The 27,723-nt window shown below is 44.0% G+C and overlaps 1 protein-coding gene across 1 annotated transcript in view; it reads left to right on the forward strand.

Moving 5' to 3' along the window:
- PLXNA2 (plexin A2) overlaps positions 1 to 27,723 on the forward strand; it is a 309,803-nt gene that overhangs the window by 212,167 nt on the left and 69,913 nt on the right. Inside the window, 4 exon segments of the mRNA XM_021007813.2 lie at positions 4,175 to 4,289; positions 15,767 to 15,967; positions 19,613 to 19,709; positions 23,554 to 23,738. Coding sequence (XP_020863472.1) covers positions 4,175 to 4,289; positions 15,767 to 15,967; positions 19,613 to 19,709; positions 23,554 to 23,738 — 598 coding nt within the window.

A 27,723-nucleotide genomic window follows, 5' to 3' on the forward strand; every position in this document is an offset into this window, starting at 1 on the left:
GAATAAGGTCACTAGAGAGGCAGAGGACAGAGACTACTGAGCTGTTTAGTCATTTCAGTCATATCCAACTCTTTGTGACCCCATTTGGGGCATTCTTGGAAAAGATGCTGGAGTGGTTTGCCATTTCCTTCTCTGGCTCATTTTACAGACAAGGAAACTGAGGCAAACCAGGTGATATGACTCACTCAGGGTCATACAGCTAGTAAGTGTCTGAGGCTTTATTTGAACTTGTGAAGATGAGAGTCTTTCTGACTTCAAGCCTAGTGTTCTATCCACTGCACCACCTAGCTGCCCGAGACTACTGAACACCAATGGGGGAAAAAACCCAAAACGGTAAAGCCAAGACAAGATCTAAAATGAGGCCAGGCTTACCAGTAACCACCCTCACCAATCTTGCATTTTGGAAACTTGAGAATATTAAGACTATAACCTCTTCCTTCTCTTTCCCAAAACCCTGCATAGCCCTTGCTACCCTGATGGTCCTCTCTGTTCTGCCACCATCCTATTAATCTTGCCAGTGGGACAGAGACCTAGAGCCTGAGCCAACCCCTCCTCCCTTGAGAATGCATTCTTTGTGACAGCATCCTCATCTCCATGGCAACCTTCTGTGATGTCACTGCTTTCTCTCTCAGGTTACTGTAGCAATATGGATGCTGTCACAGGGTACAGGGATGCAGTAGAAACCAGGAGGCTTTGGCAGTAGAAATTTCACTTTGCTGCCAAAAATAGCCTTCTTCTTATAGGAAAAAAGAGCACTTGCTTTAGAACTTCAGAATCTGAGTTCAAATCTATCCCCTACCACTTACTACCAATGTGACTTCACCTTTTCTGGTCAGTTTCCTCATCTAGAAGATGAAGCAATTGTCCTAATGACCTTTGAAGATCCTGTTTGCTCCACATGTGGGATCCTGTGATATTTCCACCGAGGCATTCATGATTGAACATCTTGGAACCAAGAAGCCTTAGAAATCATCTTGTGTAATACTTCAGTTTTACAGATTAAAAAAACCAAGGTCCAGATGTTAAGTGATTTGCTCAAAGTCACACAGAATCAGAAGGGACCTCAAAGTTCAGCTGGTTGGATTCTAGGTCCAATGTCCATGAACCCCCTCTCTAACATTCCTGAGAAGTGGTCATTCAACCTCTGTTTGGCCACCTCCAGTGACAGGGCACTCAATTCCTGGGTCCTCCAGACTGCAACTCAAGAAAGCCCATCCTATTTTTGCACTCTTCTATTAGAAAGTTCTTCTTTATTCTGAGCTGAAATCAATCTCCCTCAAACTTAAGGTTGTTGTGGGATTTTTCGGGTTTTTGTTTCTTTTTTTACATAAAAAGCTAGTGTTTTTCATCTCCCTTCAGAAGAGAACTCATTGGTCCTGTAGAGCTGGGGCTGAGAACCCCTAGTCTCCTGTCCAATAGTTTTCTGCATTCCATCATAGAGCTTCCTGATACCCTAAAAACAAGATCTTATTGGATCTGAAAATATGCTATGAGCCCATGCCCAAGGGACTAAGGATATTGGTCAACAGAGCCAAATCAGATCCAAAAGTGGACCTGAAAGAAGTTGAATGAATGGCTTCTGTGTGTTCATTAAATTACCCCTATGTTACTTTGTTGTTGTTAGAGGATACCTATCTGTGAGTGTTTGCTATAGGCAGAAACTCTCAGACCAGTCACTTAAGCAGTGGTAGACAAGCACACATATTGACTTAGAAAACCACCAATTACTGTTATCTATGTTTTATTGTATTTTTGTTTGTTTTGTAAAACACTTCCTAATTACATTTTAATCTGGTTTAGGCAGCACTTAGGTTGTGGGCTTTCATGCAGCAGGCAGGCCATGAGTTTGACGTAAGGGGCAGAGGGTCAGGGGCCAAAGGCAGGTAGGTTTCGGCACTATGGGGAAACTGAGCTGAAGAAGTTTCTCTAGAATATCATCACAGCTGATCCAGGGGGATATGGCCAGTGGTGCCCTGCTCCTGACTCCTGACAGTAACATGAGCCCCACAAGGTAGCAGTAGATTGTGGACCCAGGTCTATGACCAGGAGCCAACCTTGAACCTTACGCCTCATTGACTTGAGTCACCTTTAGCCTCGTGAGGCTTTCAGCATCACTACTTTCTTAACTCCCCCAATAATCAAATCCCAGTTTGAAAGCCAAGGTCTCCTCCACTTTCTTGGCCAGAGGATAAAGAGCTGACTTCAGAATCAGGAAGACCTGGGTTCAGGTCCTATCTCTGCATATATTGCTTATAGGCAGCTAGATGGTGCAGTAGATAGAGTGCTAGACTTGGAGTCAGGAAGAACTGAGTTCAAATTCAGCCTCAGGCACTTTCTAGCTGTGTGACCTAGAGCAAGTCACTTAACCTCTCTGTGCCTCAGTTTCCTAATCTGTAAAATGGTAATAATAATAGTGCCTACCTCCCAGAATTGTTGTGAAGAAAAAAGAAAATATTTGTAAAGTGCATAACAAACATTAAAACACTATATAAAAGCTAACAATAAATACAAATTTAGTGCTGCTCTCCAGCAACTCCTTTCTTTTTGACTCCATCTCTGCAAACTCACTCACTCAAGATTGTGTTTCCTTAGGTTCATTTACAAACAAAAAGCAAAAATATAAATTGGCACCTCCGGATTTGGAATCCAAGGGTCATACTCTTAGAGGAAAAGGAATCTTGGTCAAATTCTCTCATTGGGGGGGTTGGTTTTTTGGTGTTTTGTTTTTTATTTTGGATGAGGACGCTCAGACCCAGCCACATATGTGACCAAGATCATTCAGGTGGTCCTAAGATAGAAGCTAGAACCATTGATAACAACCCCCTCATTTTACATATGAAGAAACTGAGACCCAGAGAGATTCAGTAATTTACCCAATGTATAGTAAGTGTCTGGGGCAGTATTCAAACCCAGATCTTCCCAACTCTGAGTCCAGGGGTCTACATCACCTAGCTGCCCTCACCTCACTGCATTGTCTATCAGTGCCTTATCTTGTTTCTCACTCTCTTCTAGCCAATTTAGAGTGGAAAGCAATTAAAGGAGGCGCCTGGCCTACTCCATCCCCTAAAACCAGCTCCATTTTATCAATAAGCCAATCTCTCCCCCTACACACACTGAGAAACACCAAAAGAGTAGCAAAAGTTTGTCTGTTGTATGTTGAGGAAACCAGTGTGTCAAGCTCAACTCTGATTATATTGTCCTAAGGGCTGTGTGACACACTTTAACTATACTTGTCAGCTCTTAGATTCTGGAGGAAGAACAAGAGGGTCCAGCTAATCCACTACCCTCTCTTTCCCACACTTGAATATCCCCAATTTTCTGAGACAATCACCACTCCCCCCAAAAAATTTAATATGAAAAAATCTTTAACTCTTGAGAATAATATCTTCTATTTTACATTACATTTTATTGCTTTTTAAAGTGTTTTCACAGATTCTGTCTTATTTGATACTCTCCTTGTGAGATCAATTTATTGTCTCCATTTTATAGATAAGGAAATTGGGGTTCGGAAAGGTTATAGTAATAGCGAGCACTTATAAGGTACTTCAAGGTTTGAAAAGCACTTTTATGTATGTTATCTTACTTGATCCTCACAGCAGCCGTGTCAAGAAGGTACCAGTATTATCTCCATTTTAGAGATAAGAAAACTGAGGCAAACAGAAATTAAGTGACTTGCCCAGGGTCACACAGCTGGTAACTGCCTGAGATAGGATTTGAACTCTGGTCTTCCTGATTCCAAGTCCAACCTTCTATCCGTGTTGACACCTGGCTGCCTGGGTAAATAGCTAATAGGCAGAAGAGGCAGGTCTTCTGACCAGTCAAGGCTTTCTTCCACTACTCTAAGCTCCTTCCAAGTCCTTTTCCTCTCTCCTCTGCCCCCGCACCTGCTAATCTGTTCAATATTAAAACTACCTTTCTGACTAAGGCTGGTGAGTGAATGAATCACCTTACTTTTCTCTGGCTTCATTCACTCACTAGTGACAGGATCTTATTAGAAGATCTTTGGATGGAAAACAAATGGTTCTCATTGCTATAAGCTGTCCCTATTATCCTTTTAAAGGGTGGGAAATAAAGTATGTGACCCTAGCCTCCCAGTGTGACTAGAATAGTTGATCAGTGTGACCCAATTCTCAACTTCCTCTCTCTCCACCCTTTCTTTCCTCCCTCCGTGCAGGTGCCTGTCCTGTGTCAACAGTGCCTTCCGCTGCCATTGGTGCAAATATCGGAACCTCTGCACCCATGACCCTACGACCTGTTCCTTCCAAGAAGGCCGTATCAATATTTCTGAGGTAAGGTGGACAGAAATTAAACATGGGCATTATGCAGGGGTATGTTGGTAAATGTTTAACAACCAGCTCTCTGGAAGGAATGGGGGATGGTGGTGTTCATGATATACTCTTAAATTTAATTTGTATTATTAGCATTTTCCCCATCACTTTCTTAAATAAATCAATCAAGCCCTGATTTGTACTTGGCCACTTTCGAAGTGTAAGTTGGCACTTTGAAATTTAACAATTGGCTTTCCCAAGCTAGTTTGAGCTAGCTCCAGCACATGCCTGGCTTTATAAAATGCTTATTGACTCTGAGTGGCCTTGCCTGTTCTCATATGGTAAGCTGTAGGCTCCTTCATGCCATCTCTCTGCCTTAGGTCTAAATCTGGCATCTTTGAAGCATGCAAGTGAATCGGGTTCCAATGTCCACCCAAGAAACTCTAAAAAAAGGAGAAAATTGTCCTTGCAATGTAAATGTATGTTGCAGCTCCCAATGGACACCATTAACTCTATTCCTTAGAGCATTAGCTATCCAGATATCCAAGGGGTCAAAAGCAAAGGTTTGGAGAAGATGTGCTTGGACAGCCAATCAGATACCCTGTATTAGAACATCAAAGAATGGCCTTCATTCATTGTGTTCTTTGAGGAGAAAAGTCACTTTAAGACTGGCTAAACATGAGCTCTAGTTCAATAGAAAACTGTCTCATTTCTCTTTCTTGATCTTTCATACCAAGGTCCCTTTCACTGACAAAAGACTGATTTTTTTTTTACTCTATCACATTAGAATATTAAATATTCTAATTCTATCCTAAATTCTAAATATTTGCTTCTAATATTAAATATTCTAATTAGAATAGTACATATTCTAATACAGGCAGGTAGGTGGCAGAGTGGATAGAACATTGGCCCAGAGTCGGGAAAAATCTGAGTTCAAATCCAGCTGTGTGACACTGGGCAAGTCACTTAACCCTGTTTGCCTCAGTTTCTTCTTCTATAAAAATGAACTGGACAAGAAAATGGCAAACCACTCTAGTATCTTTGCCAAGGACACCCCAAATGGGGTCACAAAAAGTCAGACACAATGGAACAGCCACAAATATTCTAATATATACACAGGTGGTGACCTGTTGGAGGGAAGGAGAGAATGAATTATAGCCAGGGGAGAATGCCATGTATGTGTCATTTTGTTATCTAGTAAACATCCCATCTGTGGTGCCTGACCTGTCTTTGTTATCAACACAGTGAAATGCCAAGTTGCTTATCTTCCCAATAAATATTTCAGGTCAATGAATATTGATTGAAGCTGGCTTACTGGGCCTATTTCGAGAGCCTGAGGATAGTATGACTTGCTGGGTCTGTTTCCTTTTTTGTTTCTAATGTGTTTTACACTCCAGAACAGCAGGATTTGAGTTTCAAAGACCACAGCTGTCTCATCCAGACCAATGTGTGTGAATGTCTAAATGCTTTTGTCCCTTTAATTCCGTCTTTGAGGAAAAATATCATGAATGGAGATAGGCCCATTCGTTTGGATAAGATCACTGTACCTGAATGAGATCCCTGCTGGTGGCTGCTTGGCTGAGGTTTCAAGGGATTGGGAGTTGTAGGAGATAGATAGGGCAGACTGGTAGCATGCATGCATTTTGGCCTAAGCTGGAAAACAGTGCAGGACGTGTGATGCATTTGTTATGAGTTTTGGTGGCTTTCAGGGGCGAGGGGGGCATAGGATGCCTGGAGAGCACAGTCTGAATTCCCTCATTTTCTTCGCTTCTGACCTCGATCAGTTCTTAGCACCTTACATTTTTACATTCATCACTTACAGGCTGGTAAATGGGGTTGCCATTATTGAGAGAGAGAGAAAGGATAATTAGGTCGGTCATCACGAAGAGTCAGGCAGTGAGAATTTATTAAGCACTTAGGACTGTGCCAAACAAGACACTAAGCATCAAGCTTACAAAGAAAAGACGAAACAGTCCCTGCCTTCAAGGAGCTCACGCTTTAATGGGAGAAACAAATATGAAAATAAACTAGCTGGATAAAGGGGGGTGGGGGAGGGGAGGAGGGGGAGAGAGAGAGAGAGAGAGAGAGAAGGAAGGGGGAGGGGAGAGAGGAGACAGAGGGAGGGAGAGAGGGAGAGAGGGAGAGAGAGAGAGAGAGAGAGAGAGAGAGAGAGAGAGAGAGAGAGAGAGAGAGAGAGAGGGAGGGAGGGAGGAGGGAGGGAGAGGGAGGAGAGAGAGAGAGAGAGAGAGAGAAGGAAGGGGAGGGGAGAGAGGAGACAGAGGGAGGGAGAGAGGGAGAGAGAGAGAGAGAGAGGGGGGGGGAGAGAGAGAGAGAGGGGGGGGGAGAGAGAGAGAGAGAGGAGAGAGAGAGAGAGAGAGAGAATGAGAGAGGAGAAAGTAAGAGAGAGAGAGAAGGAAGGGGAAGGGGAGAGAGGAGACAGAGGGAGGGAGAGAGGGAGAGAGAGAAGAGAGAGAGAGAGAGAGAGAGAGAGAGAGAGAGAGAGAAGGAAGGGGGAGGGGAGAGAAAGGAGAGGGAGAGAATGAGAGGGGAGAAAGTGAGAGAGAGAGAGAAGGAAGGGGAAGGGGAGAGAAAGGAGAGGGAGAGAATGAGAGAGGAGAAAGTAAGAGAGAGAGAAGGAAGGGGAAGGGGAGAGAGGAGACAGAGGGAGGGAGAGAGGGAGAGAGAGAGAGAGAGAGAGAGAGAGAGAGAGAGAGAGAGAGAGAGCGAGAGAGAAGGAAGGGGGAGGGGAGAGAGGAGACAGAGGGAGGGAGAGAGGGAGAGAGAGAGAGAGAGAGTAGATAGAAGTTAATGTCGGAAGGGAAAGCACTGGCATCTGGAGGGACTGGGAAAGACCTCCTACAGAAGGTAGGATTTGAGCTGAGTCTTGAAAGAAATCAGGGAAACCAAGTGGCAGAGGTGACAGGGCAGAGCACAGCTAGAAGGGCAAAGGCCTGGAGGTGGGGGATGGAGAGTCAGGTTTGAGGAGCAGCAAGCACACATCTTGGCCTGGCGCTGTTCAGAAGTCTCAGTCTACCAGTGCCTCAGTATGACTTATTGGAAACCTCCTTCCTCTTGCTGAATATGGACAGCTGTGTGGAACTAGCTAGCTCTTACTTGGAATGGGCAAGTCATATCAACTTTCTCGGCTTCGATTTAAACATTTGTAAAATGAGGGAACTGAATTAGAAGATCCTTTTCAGCTCGGAATCTATGGTCCCATCATTCTAATGACTGAAAGATGATTTGGAACCTCCTTGGACTAGATGACCTCAGAAAGACCCTGCTGACTCTTAACCTGTGCTCCGATGCTCACATAAGCCTTTCAGAATATGGGCAAAAGCATGGAACTTACTGTAGGGTAAAATTATTCCCTAGAGTTAGAGTCAGAAGATCTGAGTTTGAATCATGACTCTGCTACTTACCCAAGTGACCCTCTGTAGGCCTCAGTTTCCAAATCTGTTAACTGACAGGATTCATCCCTTCCAGCTCTAGAACTTATAAAAGAATTCCTTTTTCATTTTGGGATCAGTAAGTCAGTCAATAAACATTCATTAAGCACCAAGTGTTGAGGATATAAAGAAAGACAAAAAAAAAAAAGGCAGGGATATTTCAAATGCAGTTCCAGCAGGAGATAGGTAACTATTATCCTAGCTGTCGAGCTAGGAAGAGACTTCAGAGGTCATCCTATCTAACTCTCCTACTTTTCAGATGAGCAAACTGAGGCAGGAGCAATTAAGTAATTTGTTCATGGTCACACAGGTTGAATCACAAAATGTGAGCATTAATACAAAGCTTAGAGATCTCTTATTCAACCCTCTCATATTTACAGATGAGGAAACCAAGGCACAGAGGAGCAAGTAGACTTTTCCAAAGAAAAACAATTAGTAAGAAGTAGAGCTGAGACTCGAACCGTATCTTCTGACACCAATTCCAGCATTCTTTCCCCAGGGCCCAGCTTCTTCCCTAGACAATTACTGAGTATTTCTTCCAGCCCTGCGATTCTGTGAATTAGCTTCCAGGCAAGACCTGGCCTTCTGCCCCTTCAGTAGGGAGAAAGGCTTTCCAATGAAACAGTAAACCAGGAAAACCCATTAGCTCAAGCTGCCAGAGAGGGAGAAAAATGGAGATTGAAGGCCCAAATTCCTGGAATCCACAAAAAGATGTCTGAGGGTAAAGGTGGATAAGGTAAGGAGTTAAGGTAAGGAAGAGACCCGGGTAGCCAGGTGAATGGGAAGACAGGTGAGTTCAGGTCATGGTCAGGCCTGGAGGCTGGGCACAGACTGCCAGGGACCAGCACAAAAGTCTTAAGTTTCTTTTGAAAGATGGGCCCAGGAGAGATCGGGGGAGGCCGATGAAATGCTGATCTAGACAAGAAAGAGCAGCTGTTTCTCTTTCTCCGGGGGAGCTCCCCCGACTCAGTAAAAGTTGAAACCTGAGGCCAAACTTGAAAATGACCTGCAGCTGGGGAGATGCTGGGATGAGTGTAACACAAAGCCAGACAAATAAACTCACAGCCCGGGTGTGGGGACCGGCAGGGCTCAGGCACAAAGAAGCTAATTAGAAACAGGCCCGACCTCCCTCGTGCAGTTTACACGATATCTCTCCCTCTCACCCTCAGACGGGCCCCAGAGCTGGAACCCCAAGAATCTATGTGACTCCCCCTCCCAGAATCAAGGGAATCCTGAAAAAGCCCTGGGGACAGAGTGGGATGCTTCCTGCCTCCCTGGAGTCGCTCTCCTCCCCTTTCCTCCCTTCCCATACTGGGTATCTCTGCTCCTGGGTGTTGGGTGGCTTACAGTCTGCTGTCCACTCGGTCTCTGCCTTTCCCCCATTACCCCTAAACCTGGGAAGGGGGGGGGATGTTTCACTGGTTTTATTCCAGCTAATATTTACTGACTAGGCTCTTCTCCAGGGAATTCCTCTTTTGAGGGGAATGAGAGAAACAAAAAGCCCAGCTCCTAACTTTGCTGCAGGTTGTCAGGAGCCACTTCCTAAAAAATACTGCTTTGACTCTAGGCTCACCACATTTCCTATCACTGCAAACCCCAGCTGCTGGGGCCTGGTGCTCTCAGCCAGAGCCTTTCTCTTTGGGAATGGCTCCTTAGAGAGGTTGGGGCACAGCAAGGGAGGCTATGCCCCAGGGGGGTAGGGCATCCCCTACTTCTGTGGGACCTCCACCCGTCTTGTGGTTGGGTTTGGGAAAACTCCTTTCTGACACTATGAGACTTCAATTCATGTGTGTGTGTATGTGTGTGTGTGTGTGTGTCTAATCAGAGGGCTTAGAAGTCGGAATCATGGAACCAAATTTCATTAATACCTATTTATCCAGTTCGACCTAATACCATTTAGTTTAATTCAACATGCGTTTATTAAATGCTTGCTAAGTGTAAGATGAGAGGTAGGAAGTTGAAGAGGATACAGGTCTGGCCTTGGAGATGGGAATACCAGGATTCAGAGTCCTGCTTCTGGCATACAGTGGTTATGTGACCCTGGGTCAGTCATGCTCTCGATGCCTGAAGGTCGGTCTCTGTGACAGAAGTTATAAAGAAGGTTCCCTGTGGAAGCAGATGCTCAGCAGAGAAAGGGAGAGTAGGAGAGTAATTCCAAGGCAGGAAGCATCCCATTCCATGCCCAGGGCTTTCTCAGGATCCTGGAGAGGGGGAGTCAGCTTGGGCTTCCAGCTCTGGGGCCTGTCTGAGGACAAATGGGAGAATTTTTGTGTAAACTGCATGAGGGAGGTCAGGTCTGTTTCCATTAAAATCTCCGTGCCTCAGGTTCCACGAGCTATAAAATGAGGAGGTTGGACTCAAAACTTCCGAAATCCTTTCCAGCTCTCAGTTTCCTCATCTGTAAAATGGTGCTAATAATAGCACTGGGTTGTTGTGAAGATCCATTGAGATAACATGTAAAGAGCTTTGCAATCCTTGACTGAAATATGACTCAGCCATAAGGCTCTTTGTGACTCCATTGCGGATTTTCTTAGCAAAGATACTGGAGTGATTTGCCATTTTCTTCTCCAGCTCATTTTACAGATGAGGAAACTGAGGTAAACAGGGTGAAGTGACTTGCCCAGGGTCACACAACTATTAAGTGTCTGAGGCCGGATTTGAACTCAGGAAGATGAATCATCCTGACTCTAGGCACTGGTGCTCTATCCACTTTGTCACCTAGCTACTCTGGCAAACCTTAAAGCACTCTTCCTTCCTCCAAAAAAAAAAAAAAGAGGAAATCTACCAGGCTCTTTAAAAGAATTTGGGCTTCATTTAAGGCTGTGTGAAGGACTATCCCTGTCCCAGATGCATGCTTAGCAGCCATGGAGGTGAAGGAAGGAAGCCTCTTCTTGCTCAAGCTGGGTCCAGACTATGACACAGCATTAATGCTTCAGGGTTGTGGGTGTGCAAACAGCTTTTAACTTTAAAAGCTCATCTCCCTCCATGGCTAAACCAGGCCTAGCATGATGTAGATACATAAATATCTTCTTTACGCCCTGTCCCAGGAGAGAGATAGAACTAACTAAATCCGATTAGCTTCCCAGGATGCCGACTCTGCTCCCCCTTTGAAGTCCAGTGGGTGAAGATAATGCTGTTTCCACATAGAAGTCGATTCAACACTCTGGAGTATCCCCAATTCTGGGAGCTGATGAGGTGGAGCTGAATGGAGCCAAGCCACTGGGCCCATCTTTCCCTGGACTCTGTCCCTCCCTGGGCTCCTGGGCATCGATCTTTGGGGCCATCACCTTCCCTAGAGTCCTCTGAGACATCCTTAATGTGCCTCCTCTTCATGCTTGCCATTATTGGGAATAGAGAATAGGAATTAGGGAGGAGACAGGGCCTGGGCCTAGTTAGATGAGAGTCTGTCTAGAAGGGGAGGGGCAAGAAGGGTGGGAGGAGATAGAAGATGACCTTGAGTGGTGTCTCCCACCCCATTAGACTGTGAAGATCCCACATGGCAGTGGGCATTCCCAGTAACACTTTGCATTCTGCCTTACCCAATGTAATTATTTTCTTTCTCATCCCTAACATGGCAGCAGTGTTTGTATGCATAGGTGGGTGTGTGCTTATACATGGACAGAAGTGGTAAAAGTAGGAATATTGTAGGAGACTTACAGCCTGCAAAGAGTTTTTGCTTCTCCATATCGACCTGGAAGGGGCATCTTAGAAGTCATTTCTCCATCCCTTTCAGTTTACAGATGAAGAGACTGAGTCCCAGAGAGGTCACACAAGTGGCAAGTGGCAGGATTCTGACTCAGGTCATTCTACTCTAAATCCAATGCTCTTTCTACTACACAGTGTGGGACTATGCTACCCAATGGCTGTAGGGGCTAGGTGGTGCAGTGGATAGAGCGTTGGGCCAAGAGTCAGGAAGATCTGAGTTCAAATCCAGCCTCAGATACTAGCTGTGTGACTGTGGGCAAGTCCCTTAACCCTGTTTGCCTCAGTTTCTCTTTCTAAGACTCCCTGCGAGTTCCCATGTTGATGGATCACTAGACCTGTTACACAAGGGCCAAAGAGCCTATACTCTCTTGGTTCTCACAGTGAAGAGCAGGGAAGGAAATGAGCATTTATTAGGTGCCAACCATGTGCTGAGCACTTCACCTACATTACCTCATTTGATCATCACAACAACCCTGGGGAGGTAGGTGCTATCATTATCCCCATTTTACAGATGAGAAAACTGAAGTAGACAGAGGTTAAGTGATTTGCCCAGGGTTACACAGATAGTAAGGTAGGCTTCAAAGTCAAGTCTTCCAGACTCCTGGCCTTGTCCTTTATCCACTGAGCTCTTTAACTGCCTTCTAAAGAGGTGTGCTTGGGGCCCAGTCAAGTCATCAAGCATTTATTAAGCACCTACTGTGTGCCAGGCACTGTGCTAAGCACTGGACATATTAAAAAAAGTTGAAATCAATCCCTGCCCTCAAGACATACTCTGCTGTAGGAGACAACACACAAAGAAATATGTACAAACAAGATAAAAACAAGGTAAGTTGGAGCTAATCACTAGCATTAAGAGAGATCTGGAAAAGCTTCTCAGAGAAGGTAGGATTTTGGCTGGGACTTGAAGGAAGCCAGAGAAGCCAGGAGATAGAAATGAGGAGGGAGAGAATTCCAGGCATGGAAGACAGCGGGTGAAAGTCAGAAGGAATCTTTAAGGCCATCTGATTTAGCCTTCCTCCCCTGAATTCCCAGCCCATTTTACAGATGAGGAGACTGAGATCCAGAGAGGAGAAATAACTTACCAGTTAATGACAAGGCTGTGACTAGAGCCCTTGACTGATGACCCCAGTGCCAATGTGCTTTCCCCTCCACCATGCTGCCTGTCTTTCTCATGTGGCAGAAGTAATTACTCAGTTCTAAAACCATGAAGACCACTCCTTGCCCCTCAGCTGAGGGGTCTGATAAGCAGATGGTAGGGGACCCTTCCAGGAAGAAGGATCCTTTGTTTGCAGCCTCAAAGCTTTGGGGCCTGAGATACAATTGTGGGGCTTTTGGAGCGTTCGGTTTTTGCTGTTTTTAAGAACAGTAAAAAGAAAACTCCCTCTCTGAATGCAAATCATCAATTGGTCCATGATTCAGTCCCCGAGAAGCCAAGTGACTCTGGTTGTTTTTGTTGTTCTTATTCTGCTGTCATGTGTCACACTCTTCATGATTCCATTTGGGGTTTTTTGGCAAAGAAACTGGAGCAGTTCACCATTTCCTTCTCCAGCTCATTTTTACAGATGAGGAAACTGAGGCAAACAGGGTCAATGAAGCCAGTTGACTTGCCCACAGCCACTAAGCCAGCAAAAAAAAAAAATGGCGGCACTAGGATTCAAATCTCAGTCTCCTGGCTCTGCCTGGTATTCTTTCTCCTACACCTGCGGATGACTTGAAAGAAGGTAGAGCAAACCCAACAAGCGTGAATAAATGTCTCTCCCTGTGTTCCGCCTCGGCCCCTCCTCCCCAAAATAACATTTTATTCTATTTCTTTTTCTGTTTTCCAAAGCAACATGGCATTCACGCAGGGCCTGGTAATTAAACGAGATGAAAAGCCCGAGCAAGTGTTTAGAGCATTGCTGGGAGGGCTCGATCCACCTCCTGGAAAGCTGGGCTCAGCCAGAGCTGGAAAGCTGAAGCTACTGATAACATGATGCCTTTGGCAGAGGGGAGAGTGAGGGGGTCAGCTGGCAGAAACGGGGCGAAGGGAGAAAGAAGAGAGAGCCTCGGGATGGCGGGAGGGGCAGAGGGACTTGAGGGTCCTGTGTCTCGGAGATAGTTGTCATCACCCTTGCTATACACACACGCGCGCGCATACACACACACACACACACACACACACAGGACTATGATGACAAATATTGAAACCCCTGGGAGTTGAGACAGAGAATTCATTTTTCCTGCTCCCTCCCCACATGTAAAAAAAATTTTTTTTTTGGCCTGTAGTACATATCAATGACCAGGAAACTCCCTCTACCAGTGCAGATCAGCACTTCTTATGCAACATAGAGTTGCCCAGGGTCAAATAGTAAAGTATATGTCCCAGATGGATTTGAGCTCATTGCTGACCCCCCACGTCACATTAAAACTACAAATTTCTCCTAGGACAACTGAGATACAATGTGCCTCGGAAAGAAGGGAGCTAGTTCTCAGTGTCCCAAAGGTGTTCCTCTTCTACCTTACTCAGTACCTCTCTACTGGCCCACGTCTCAACATTCTGGGGACAAGAAAGGCACATCTGTCTCTTAATGACTGTTGCTAATCCTTGGCTCAACAGGGACTGAGGAGGAAAAAAGCATTTATTAAGCTCTCACTGTGTACCAAAGATTGTGCTTAGCCTTTTGTAAATGTTATCTCATTTGATGGGTAGGCCCATCATAAAGCCTAAACCCCAGATTCAGGTTGATTTTTCAAAATCACACAGATGGATAGTAAGTCGACAGAGCTAGGATTTCAACCCAGACCCTCTGCTTCCCCATCCATCACTCCTTCCATTCATTCAAGACAGATGGAACAGTGAAAAGAAAGAGCTGGATGGAGTCTCTTGTTACCTTTGTGATTCTGCGTAGGTCATTGAGGGTCCTTGGTGTAAAATGAAAGGGTTAGACTGGGTCAGCACTACTTAAACTGTGGGTCCGCAACCTCCTATGGGGTCATAAAAAATTTGGCAACAGTAAAAGGTTTCTGAACACCCAACAACCAAAACTTAATTCAAAATTAAACATGTAATGAATCCAAGGTGTTTCTGGCAGCGTTTGCCCGGGTTGCATCGGGCAGCTTCACTGCAGCCTTGGTTCTGAACACAAACCGTTTGCACTTTGCCCTCAGGCCATGTAATGCCACAAATGCTGTTGAAACAGGAAAAGGAGTCTCCAGTGGAAAAAGTTTAAGAAGCCCTGGACTAGATGATATCATCTCTAAATCTTTGGTTCTCAGATCCAGATAGTGACTTTAACAAAGTTTCATTTGTGGAGAGGCAGCCAGATGTAATAGACAGAGAGCTGGCCTTGATGCCCAGAAGAAATACATGGCATCTAATCATGCCTCTAACATACACTGGCTGTGTGGCTCTGGCCAAGTTACTTATTTCTCAGTATTACTAGGCCAGAGGTATCAGTTAAATGGCCCACAGCCTGCATGAGACCTACAACACTGCTGAGTTTGACCAGAACCAGATTAAAATGTAATTAGAAAATGTTTAACAAAATAAATAAAAATACAGTGCATAGATAATTTCAACATGTGGTTTTCTAAGTCAACATGGGAGCCCACAGGGATCCTTACGTATGGCCCCCATTTCTCTCTGAGCTTAATGCTGCTCCTCCAGGCAACTCTCTGGGGCTGACCTATATTGGAGAGGAAGTGTCCTCATCCAGGAGTTCTCTGTACCAATGTTTCTCAAAATATGGTCCTTGGACCAGAGAATCTTCCAGGGAATCCCCAAGGTCAAAACTATTTTCATGGTTATATGAAGACTTCTTAATTTCCAATATTGGCAGGTATCAAAAGATAGAACCCAGAAAACTCTTTGGGGTCCTCCATAATTTTTAAGAGAGTCTGAGACCAGATAGTTTGAGAACCACTGCCCTATTCCAGTGAAGTCACAGGTCCAATCCCTTCCCTCATTAACACATAAGTATCTAGGTTAACCATCCCCACTCCCCTCTTTCTAGCATCTGGGCCTGGTTTTAGCTGCCATCGCCATGCTACCTTCACCATACTACTCCTTGCTAAATGACCTGCCCAAGATTTCACATGTATCCAGTGACAGAGCCAGGATTAGAACCCAGCTCCAGCGTTCTTCCCAGTGTGCCAGTCTGTCTTGAGTGATTTACTGGAAGGAAGCAAAGACAGTAAAGTATAGTAATCAACACATAAGGGGTCATCTAAATACATGCAGCATCAATGCACAAATGGCTCCCTGGGCCTTATGCTGTTTTGAGAGCTAAGCTGGGTCTCACGTTCCCCAGCCATAGAGGATGGTGCTAATGGAAGAGACTAATTCTATCTGTTTTCTCCCTCCAGGACTGCCCCCAGCTGGTACCCACAGAGGAGATCCTGATCCCAGTGGGGGAGGTGAAGCCAATTGCCCTGAAGGCCCGAAATCTGCCTCAACCACAGTCTGGCCAGCGAGGCTATGAGTGTGTCCTCAACATCCAGGGAATCATCTACCGTGTCCCCGCCCTTCGCTTCAACAGCTCCAGTGTCCAGTGTCAGAACAGCTCAGTAAGAAGGGACCCTGAAGGGGCAGCTAGGTGGTACGGTGGATAGAGCACCAGCCCTGAAGTCAGGAGGACCTGAGTTCAAATCCAGCCTCAAACCAAACACTTGACACTCACTAGCTGTGTGACTCTGGACAAGTCACTTAACCCCAATTGTCTAAAAAAAAAAAAGGGGCCCCTGAGAGTGGACCATAGCCAGAACTGGGGATTCCATCACCAGCAATACCTAGGTCACAATCTGCATCTACCACTCCCACGGGTCATTTGTCTCCCAGGCCTGAGTGACCTTATGTCTATTCCATTTGCTCACCCAAAAATCCAAGAAACAGAGGAGAAGCCACATTAAGTACTCATAGACTATGACATGGCATTGTTTAAACTGTGTCAGTAAGACAAATGTGGTTTCAGCTGTAAGACTGGGTCATATGGGGCTTCAGGAAATGATTTGGGGTGGCTTTCCTGAATCATCATTCATTTCCTCCCGTGTAACCCTGACATGAATACCACCTTCACCCAAGAGCCAAAGCCAGATATCAGCTTCCATCAAACCTTGGGATAGGAAAGAGGGAAGAAGGGGAGGGAAAATCCAAAGGAAGTGGGGGAGGGGGAAGGAGGAAGTAATGCATTTCCTGAACAGCAAGGGTTAAACTAATCCTGAATGCCAGACAGAGAGCTGGGAGGTGTTTAATTATAATACTAGCCCAGAGAAGATCTTTTTATCTGCCAACTCCCTGTCTCTGACGGTGGGGGGGTCAGCTCGGAGATGTGTGTGTTGTGGGGGTGAAGTGACAGAGGTGTTGAGGAAGCTAATTCGCCTGGGAGAGATAAAGAGAATCTCAGGCCTCTTATCTGGGAGCTGTCAGATTCCAGGTCACCGGTGCTTGATAGAATTTGTAATCGGTGGAAAGCCTCCAGGCACAAGGGAAAGGAGGGATGAGAAAGGAGCTCAGGACAACAAAGGGAGAAGAGGGGGTGGGGGGTGGGTTGGGCAGGATCCCAAGCAGTGACGCACTAGATAGGTAGTTGCCAGGGGCCCAGGGCAACCTCTAGGATAGGAGATTCCTGGAGTTCGTCATCATGAGCTCAGCCAAGGGGATCTGGGAATCAAAGATTTAAGAGTCAGAAGGATCTTTAAAGGTTGTCATTTTACAGATGAAGAAACTGAGGGCAAAAGACCTTAGATGACTTAGGTCACACAGGTAGTAAGTGACAAAGGCAAAATTCAAACCCAGATCCTCTGACTCCCAAACCAGCTGCCTTTCAGTTGTACTTCTCTGGTATCCTAACCAGATATGGACTTATATTTTCACATCCGGTCCTAAGCATAAAGCTATTTTTTAAATGGAGGGAGAATTGTAAGGTCCTCATTACACTGGCAGTAAGAGAAGATTTATCTGTGGACCATATCTTAATACTTGGAGATTGGACAGATCTTGTGCTCAGGAAGTCAATGGGTATTTGTCCTGAATGGCCTATTGGCCAGGGCCAGGGAGGAAAGGATAGACATCATGGACCCAAGGGAGAGGAGGAGAGGCCAGCTGTGGGGTGTTAGCAATCCATTGATCAATTTATTAAGCATGTGCGAGGTTTTTGTGCCAGGAATTGAAGACAAAAAAATCCTTCCCTCAAGGATTACATTTTACTTGAGGGGTACAATGTGCATGCAGATAAGTATGGAGAGGATCATCTGAGAAAGAAGAGAACCCCAGTAACTGGACAACCTGGGAAGGCTACCGGATAATGAGATATACTTATGTATATGCCTCCCTCCAACTGCCAGCAGCCTCCTTCCCAAACTTCCTTGTATTGAACTGCTTTTTAAATATGGGTATTTATTCACTTTATGTTAATGTAGTCTATATTTATATATGTCCTTGCTGTCTCTCCCAGTCGAATGTAGGTTTCCCCCCCCCCCCCCGGAAGTAGGGAGGCTGCTGGATGGCCTAATAGGTAAAGCAGAGCCTGGAAATCAGGAAGTTCTGAATTTAAATGCTGCCTCAGACTAGCTGTGTGGCCCTAGGCAAGTCACTTGACATCTAACAACCTCAGTTTCCTTATCTGTAAAATGGGGAGAATAATAGCACCTACCTTGCTGGATTCTTTCAAGGATCAAAGGAGGTAGTGTGGGTAAAGTGCTTTTGAAGCCTTATTCTAAACATTCTAGCAATTATTGTTATTATTATTAAGGATTGTTTCATTTTTTGTACTTGTATCCCCAGTGCCTAGAATAGTGCCTGGCACATAGTAGATGCTTACTAATTACTTATAGATTGATTGAAAGATTGATGTAAGCCATGACTTAGTCCTCTATACTAGGAGCAACTAGGTGGTGCCATAGAGCGCCAGGTCTGGAGTCAGGAAGACTCCTCTTCCTGAGTTCAATTCTAGCCTCAGACCCTAGCAATGTGACCCTGGGTAAGTCATATAATCCTGTTTGCCTCAGTTTCCCCATCTGTAAAATGAGCTGGAGAAGGAAATGGCAAACCACTCTAGTATCTCAGCCAAGAAAAACCCCAGATGGGGTCACAAAGAGTCATATATGGCTGAAAATGACTGAACAACAAAAGTCCTCTAGATTCCCACAGAATAGGTCCAGTCGTTGAGGCTGACCACCCTTCCTACCCCCAGATATCACAATTTTTCAGTTTGCATCTTCCCCAGCCAGAGTTCACTTTGGGTAGATCTCAGAATATTTTTGATGTGGATAAGAGAGGTCCCCATATCCACTTGAGTTAACAAATTCATGTTTCAGGTACAGGACAACCTTTACCTTGCCCTAAAGATAATGGAGAAAATGTAAAGGATTCCCAGGAGCCCATAGTCAGTAATCATCTATTGATCGACTGCTCCACATAAGGCCTATTTTACAGTCTACTTGGGGAGATAAATAGATACACTTGAAAAAATACCAAACAACACAGGATAGCACAGGGTCAGTGTCAACATGAGGACTCCAGTTAATGGGTGGCTCCAATGTTCAAGGAAGAGAGAAATCCCATAGGATAGGTGGCCTGGGAAATGTAACTTTAGCTGGAATTTGAATGAGGAGGACTAAATATGTGAAGGTGGGAGAAGGAGGCAGCCCAAGTGGCCCAATAGGTGGAAAAACAGAGAGAGACATTCCAAAGCTGGGGAATAGATTGACAACGTAAATGAGGCAGGGCTCATACAAGACACGTTCAAGGGACAGTGAGTCTATCAGTCCAGCTAGAATGGAGAGTTCATTTGAGGAAATAAAATTGGGAAGATTAGGAGCATCATATTGGGACCAGCATTGAATGCTAAGCTAAGGAGTTTGGATTTTATCACATGGTACTGGGAAGCCACTGAAAGATTCGGGGGGATTGTTTAGGTAGGATTGCTTAATGACAGAAGCATAGTACTAATATAGTGACGAATGGGATAGGGATGGGGCTCCCCTGGGGAATCACTCATTCTTACTTATGCTGACCCAAAGATGGGCAAATTTGTGGGTTTCTCCCCTGAGTGCCATGCCTTCCCTGTTGTAATATCCATTCCCCCAAGATGCCAACACTATTGGCATAGGGCTTACCTTACTCCTCAGATGGATGGGGACTTCTGGCTGAGCCTAGGTTGGGAGCAGGCGACCACATCCTGGTAAGCCATGCCTGTTTCTCTTTCCCTTCAGTACCAGTATGATGGGATGGACATCAGCAATCTGGCCGTGGACTTTGCCGTAGTATGGAATGGCAACTTTGTCATTGACAATCCAGAGAACCTAAAAGGTAAGTGACAACTTTCTGGTTGCATTTTGATGTCTTAACAACCCTGGGGAAGGGCAGGGCAGAAGGGAGAAGATCCAGGCAGCCACTGTGCCATGAAGAATGCATCCTCTCTGTTTGGGGAACAGTTCAACGGATCTACAAGCAACATTTGGGGCCATCAAAGGGGTTCCATGGGGGGAACCATGTTTTATTAGAAACAGAGCCTTTCCTGCGTGGCTTGCCGATTCCTCCTTCCTATCCTTTGACTCATGGAGCCTTTGAAATGTTCTGTGGAATCAGATCTATTAGAACAGCAGGCAGGAGAGCCCTGCCAGCTTCCCTGGAAATTGAGACATTGTTTTCCATCCAACTTGTTCTCTTGTCCATTTGGCCTGGGTCATTACACAGAGAGGACTTTTAAAGTTATTCTCCTGAGGTACATGGAAAGGAAAGTTTAGGAAGAGAGAGTGCTATGGGGGTGGGAGAGAATTCTCTGTAGGGATTTGGGAACCAGGTTACCCCAACCTTTCTAGTGTATAACTCATCACCTATCAAATATCACCAGCCTTGTCCTTGAGTCCCCAATCCAAACCATCAGCAGGAACTGAGTCCAAATGAGGGAAGGACCAAGGTTGCAACTGATCCTATGAGGACAGAGAAGGGAAGCAAAGACTTTGACCCACTCACTCTATGACATAAACATCTGATCTCTGATTTTGTAACTAAATAAAGGTTCCTAGACCTATAATGGGACTCTGATGAATCCATGGCTACACTGGAGTCACAGATCAGAAAGAGCATCAGAGATGGAGAGCTGAAGAGGCCATTGAATTCAACCTCTTCAGTATACAGATTTACAGGAAACTGAGGCACAATTGGAGCTTCCAGGTTAAACGATTTACACAGTTAGCAAATGTCTGAGCCAGAATTTGAACCCAAGTCTTCTTGACTCTTGGCCTAGTGCCTTATTTACTAACAAAAGCTGATTCTCAAAAGTCTCTTCACGAGGCTGCTGCCACCTCCCAGGATCTAGTATCAACCTAGTATCCACCCCCAAATCACTTAATCAGATGCCCTCACTCTGATATCCTTTTTCTTTTCCCAGACTCTGAACTGCCTCTTCACAATTGAAATAGACTCAGGTAGAGAGGATTTTCTTTACAAATACAACCAGTAATATGAGAGTAGAGTCAAATTACAGTGCATCAGACAAGCACTTATTAAGTGCCAATTATGCACCGAGTACTGAGGATATAAAGCAAAAATCAAAGCAATGCCTGCCCTCAAGGAGTTTATATTCTATTGGAGGAAATAAAATATGCACATCGAAGTAGATACAAAATACTACGTACAAAGTAAGTCAAAGAGATTTCAGGTTAATACAAGTTAATACATGTTTGGCAGGAACAATGGTAATTTGAGTGTTCCCAAAGTTAAATAACTACACACACACACATACTCCATTAATTCATATGAGGAGCTGGAACCATCATCCCTGGTCCCTCCCCTTCCTACCTGGTAATAGCCACTTTTCTTCCCATCATGCTCAGCATTTTCTCGCCTGTGCCCAATTTCTATCGCCTAGAGGTTTAACCACTTACGAATCAAATTCCCAATAGGTTGAAAATGGCCATCTGCACCTGACTGAGCCCTGGTGCTTCCACCCACACAAATATTATCAATGTGATCATTAATTACATCTGTACCTACCTCATCATCCCTTCTAAGGGAACATGTGCATATCAGGCAGATGATAGACAATATCCCAATAGCCCAAAAGTTCAATAATTTTCCCTTCCCCTTCTTTTAAATCCTTCATAACCAGGATATCGGAACTGAGCTAGAAAGGTTTCCTACTGTTCCCAGTTTCCAGGCCAAATTTCCCCACTGCTGAGAGACAGGAGAGATTTCCCCTGCTAGATGTTCTGGGCTTGACTCCCAGAGCTTGATTTTGCACCTGGAGCTTAAAGAAATACCACTCCATCCAAGCTGTCACATCCCTGCAGCTCTGGCTGCAAGATAATAATAATTGACATTATATATATAGCATTTTCAAGTTTGCAAAGCACTTACCATACACTATCTTATCTAAACCTTGAAACAATCCTGGGAGTTAAGTACCACAGTCTTATCATTAGATGAGGAAACTGAGATCAGAGATCTTGATCTTGATGGCGTAGCTATTGTCAGAAGCAGTTTCTATATCCAGATCATCTCAATGTTCCTTTTCCTTTTGTGTCTTCTCTTCCCCCTATTAGATTATAAACTCCTTGAAGGAAGGGAGTATATTTTTTTTCTTATTTGTGTCCCCTGCACTTAGCACAATGTCTGGCACATTGATGCTTAATCAATAAATATTATATAAATAGACAAAGTAAATGGTTAATAAATGTTAATTGAATTGAATTGATTTTTAGATCCTGCACTCTAACTATTATAAAACACGGTCTTCCAGGATTGAAGGAAGAAGACTAGTACCTTTCTATCCCCATCACTAGAAGATCCTGTTTATATATTGTATGTGTGTATGTGTGTATGTGTGTGTGTGTGTTTGTGTGTGTGTACATATATATATACATACATACATATAATTTATATTTAATATATTCATATAGTAAAGAAACTTTTGTAATAAAGTCAAGGAGAAACACCAAACCTTTAAGTGTTTCCTTTGGGATTGAGACTAAGGGATAGGCTATGGAAAACATAGATGAGTCACAAATGAAGACTTTGGGAAGATTAGAAAATATGGCTTTTCCCTCAGAGGTTGTTATCAAACCCCAACAGAGAAACACCTCTGCACCTAACTGACCAGAGCTCCAGCCACTATCTAGACACTAGGGGTAAGAACACAGCTTGCCCACACACTATCCCTACCTACTCCACTTAAAACCTACTCAGAAAGTTAAGAGCTGAAATGAATTTGATTGCTTTGGCCTGGTGAGGTAATTTCTAGCTATTATGGCTCACATGTCAAGGGGTTTATAAACTCCAAAATACATCCTACTAAAGTTTTAAATAGCTAGATTGTACTAAATAGGGTCGTGCCTTCCAAGTCAGAAACATGAACAAAGCTATTTGGGGCTTCATACTGTCAGGTCTTACTAGTCTTTCAGGGGCCCATCACAGCTTTCTACTCAGCCCCTTGCAACTCCAGCAGAGCTGTCAAGCAAGCTGCATCCCTATATCTGTGTCCCAGAATATAGACAGCATTGTTGATTTGAGACTTCTGAGTTCAGATTTTGACCCCAGCACTGGCATCGTGTGGGGTTTGGGGATATTGGTAAACCCCTCTGAATCTCGCTTTTCCTATTCTGTACGGGGAAAATCAGTCTTGTCCATCCTTATTTCTAATGAATATATATAAAAATTCAGTGGACAAAATCCATAATACTTGAGCTTGAAAAAGATATTACAGGTAGATACCAGCTGGTTCTGATTATAATTATTAGCCATGATAACTATGATTGGTAGCATTTAATAACACATAATTATCTAATACTTAAGGTTTGCAAATGCACTTTGCATTTTTTTTATTTGATCCCCACATCAACCCAGTGAGGTCAGTACTACAGCTATTATGCCCATTTGCACAGATGAACACTGAGGCTCAGAGAGACTAAGCAATCTACTCATGTTAATACAACTATAAAGTGTCAGGGACAGAATTTTCAGTTCAACAAGCATCTGAACACAAGTCTTGACTGACTCCAAATCCAGTAACATTTTATTTCTCATATCCACAAATGGGGACAGCTTTTATCAGAGAATCTTGAACTCAGAAGTAGAGGACAAAAACTAGGGAAAGAGAGCTCCTAGTTTCCAGCCATCAGCACAGGGTATGACTGTTCACTTCTGTCCACAGTCCACCTGTACAAATGTGCAGCCCAACGGGAGAGCTGTGGCCTCTGCCTCAAGGCTGACCGGAAGTTTGAGTGCGGCTGGTGCAGTGGTGAACGCAGATGTACCCTCCATCAACATTGCTCCAACCCCACCTGGCTTGACTGGTCCAGTCACAATGTCAAGTGCACCAACCCTCAAATCACAGAGGTGAGTGTTCAGTTTGGAGGATATTGCCCATTACAGGACTCTGCCTGATCCAAATTTTGTTTGTATTTGCACGTATGTGAATCTACATGCTTGTCGGCAAAGCTGGATCAGATTCTTCAAGCTTTTACCCTGCTGTATATATATAGATTTTTCACATATATACATATACACACACACACACACACACACATATATATACATACATACATACATATATATAATATATATATTATATATATTATATATATACACACATACACACATACATGAGGGTAATGCTGGAGATTTTACACTGTATTCATTGAAGGGTGATTCTTTGTGTATATATGGATATGCATGCTTGTCTATGGACCTGTACACATACAGGATTAATTCCAGGAGGTTTACCACTGGTTGTGTCTTCCCAAGAGATCTCTAACACTTTATGGGGATATTAAGTATAGATTTTGCTGCTCTATAAGGAAACTGGAAATTTTCATTGGTTCCACCTTTTATAGCACATTCTTACACAGGAAGCAACCTAGCTTGGTGTACAAAGCACGAGATTTAGAGTCAGAAGACCTGGGTTTGAATCACTGCTCTCTCTGGTCCTCACTGGAGTTTGTGGTGCAGTGGAAAGAGGACTGTGCATGGATTCAGAGGAGCTGAAGTCAAATCCTGCCTCTATCTCTTACTAACTGTGTGACTTTGGGCAAGTCACAATCTCTCTGGGCCTTGGTTTCCTCATTTGCAAAATGTGGAGATTGGATTAGGTGGCCATCTAGATCTGTGATCCTAGGACAGATCTAGTGTCTTTCCCAACTCTGAAGCCAATGATGCTATAGATGCAATTCAAACATGATTTATTAAACATCTACTGTGTGCAAGGCACTGGCTAGGCATTTGGGATACAAGAAGGAGAAGAGACATAGCTCCTAATCCTAAAAAGTTTAAAATCTGCTAAGGGGGAATGTGATATGAAGTAGCGTGTATAGTGGATAGAGGACTGGACCTGGAATCAGAAAGACCCAGATTCAAATCCTACCTCAGATACTTACTAGTTGTATGACTCTAGGTAAGTTATTTAACCTTGGCCTCAGTTTCCTTTTCTGAAAAAACAGAGTCAGGGAGGAAATCTGGAGCTGTTGGTCTCTTCTAGATCTAAATCTATAATTCTATAAGGCAGATGGTATCACTTCAGATAGAATACTAGGCCTGGAGTCAGGAGTCTGAGTTCAAATCTCTAGACACTTACTAGCTGTGTCACTCTTGCCAAGTCACTTAACCTCTGTCTGCCTCAGTTTCCTAAACTGTAAAATGGGAATACTGATAGCACCTACCTTGCAGGGTTTTTGTGAGGACCAAAGGAGATAATGTTTATAAAGTACTTAGCATAGTCCCTGGCACATAGTAGGTACTTAATAAATGCTTGTTTCCTTTCATTCCTTTCCTTTCCTAAGATATGTATACAAAGAGAAGTGTGATAGAGGCAGAGAAGAAAGTTCCATGGTGCTCTAAGAAAATCTGAGAAGGGCAAGAACACTTTGAGCTGGGGGTAGGCAATCAGGGAAGGCTTCACAGAGAAGGTGGCACTTGAACTGAGTCTTGGAGTAAGAGAGAGAGTTTACAGGCAGAGGCGAGGAGGGAGAGCATTTTAAACACGGCAGCCAGATGGCCTGAATACAAAAAGGTCAAGATTTCCCTGTAAATCAAAACCATTCCACAGAGAGACAGAGAATCTGCTATGATTCAGGGCATTTATTTCACTTCATATATCCCCACCATTATCATCAATGCATCAAGTCCATTAAGGTTCCATTAGGATTTTTTTCCTCAAGAAAAAGTTCTTCTCATTCAGTAAATGTTCTACACAAAGGACAACCTTCCTGCCTATTAATAGATAAAGAAAACTCTTAATTGTACCCATTAAGAGTTTGGAAAGTTTGGGAAAGGGATAGCAAACCAACTAGCTGGTACAGAAGAATGGGTAATAAAATCTGAAATATAGGTTTCATGGTGAGACTTGTGGCTGAAAGGGGCCTCAGAGACCATGTTTCTAAAGATGGAAGGGACCTTAGTCAAATGCACTCATTTTACAGAGGAGGAAACTGAGGCCCAGAGAGAAGTGACTGCTTAAGGTCACATAGGCAGTAAACTAACTGTGCATCTTTGTGTATTAGGGTATACAAAGTGTGGGGATGTGCAGGGGTGCATATATAGGTGCAGCAGAGTGTTTAAAAGTAGCTTTGTGTACATGCAGCTGTGACATGTCTGTGTGAATGTGGCTAGGGAGTGGATATGTACAGCTTTGGGGCATCCATCCATGCCTGTGTGTGTGTACATGTGCATACAACCTTGGAAGACAATGATGGAGATAGCCTGTCCTCCCTGCCATGCTAACCGAGCCAGGTGGGGATGAAAAATTGGCTCCCCAGTAGGGGAGCGTTTCAGAGAGTAGGTTTAGCTTTTCTCAGCAGAAATGGGATTTTGGTGACTGCAATTAGCTTAGAATCACCAAGCTGAAACTGTAATAAGAAAGTAAAGGCAGGGACCAGATTAGCCCCACTGCTCATTCTCAGGGTTTTCTCTGTGTCCCAACTTGTTTGTGCATTTTAATGGGAAGAAACAGATAATTAGTTACCCAGAAAAATGATGTTTCCTGAATAGCAAATTACAAAGGAAGATGAATAGATAATGCATAAGAAAATATAGCTGCACTCAGGCTTGAATGGCCCAGGAGAGGAATAGGTGTACTTTACTTGAGGTTGCATTGTCTGCTCATCATCCTTAGCGACTTGCTATTCATGGGCTGTCATTTGTAGCTGGAAACTAATTGCATATTTTCTAATGGTTGGGATGAATAAAAGACTGGGCAGGTAGCATTGTTGTCCATCATCAAGAGCAAAGGAAGATACTGTTTCATCTCCACCTCATAAAAATGAATCATAGAACCCTCAGATGGCTCACTCCCCTCCCCCCAGCCTCAGTTTTCCTGTATGTACAAAGGGAGCAGACCTTGTTCATTTTCCACCCATTTCAGAGAAATTTGTACCTGAAAATCCATTTGATTATAAGCTCCTTGATGTCATGAACTGTCTTTTGCCTCTTTTTTATATCCTCAGCATTTAGCACAGTGCCTGACACATAGTAGGCACTCAATAAATGTTGATTGATTGATTGATTTATTGCTTAATCATACTATCTGGGTTTAGTTTCCTCCTCTTTAAGGTGGAAAGATGTGATGAGATGATTTCTAGGGTCCTTTCCAATTCAAACTTTTATCATCCTATGAGCTTTAGACTATACTGTATTTAAATACTTATTTCCTTCCCTAAAATTTGATATTATTCAATACATTATTAAATAGCATTTATATAAATATTAAATAGCATTTACATAGTGCTGAGAGATGGGTGCTATTATTATTCCCCTTTTGCAGTTGAAGAAACTGAGGCAAAGAGAAGTTAAGTGACTTGCCCAAGGTCACACAGAGAGTAAGTATCTGAGGTCAGACTTGAACCAAGATCTTCCTGACTCTAGGCCTAGAACTCTATCCACTGTGCCACCTAGCTACCGCTAATCATCATCGTTAATGTAATCATACCTCCTGCCCTAACAGATGGATTGACTTGGACAGGAAATAGGTAACCTTCTCCCTCTCCCCTCCCAATCTAGATTTTTTCCTAACTGCTATCGATTTCAGTACATTCACAAAGCAGCAAGATCCCTTGTTAAAGGAAATCTGGATCCCCCTAGGGAAGCTGTAGGCTAGTGCACCTGGATCCAAATTCATTTAAAAAGCAAACCACTGTCCCCAGCATTGCTAGCTGCATGACTGTGGAGGAGCCACTTAACCTTTTCACGTCTGAGAGATAGCCAGAAGTGGAGAGGATGCTCTCAGGAGGTAAGGAGTTCCCTCTCTCTTGTGATTTTCACATGAATGAATTAGCTGCCGGCCCATTGGGGATGTTTTGGAGGGGCTTTCTTTCCAGTTATAAGTTAGAGT

Source organism: Phascolarctos cinereus, unplaced genomic scaffold (assembly GCF_003287225.1).
Source record: "Phascolarctos cinereus isolate Bilbo 61053 unplaced genomic scaffold, phaCin_HiC Scaffold_5;HRSCAF=322, whole genome shotgun sequence".
Taxonomy (NCBI): domain Eukaryota; kingdom Metazoa; phylum Chordata; class Mammalia; order Diprotodontia; family Phascolarctidae; genus Phascolarctos; species Phascolarctos cinereus.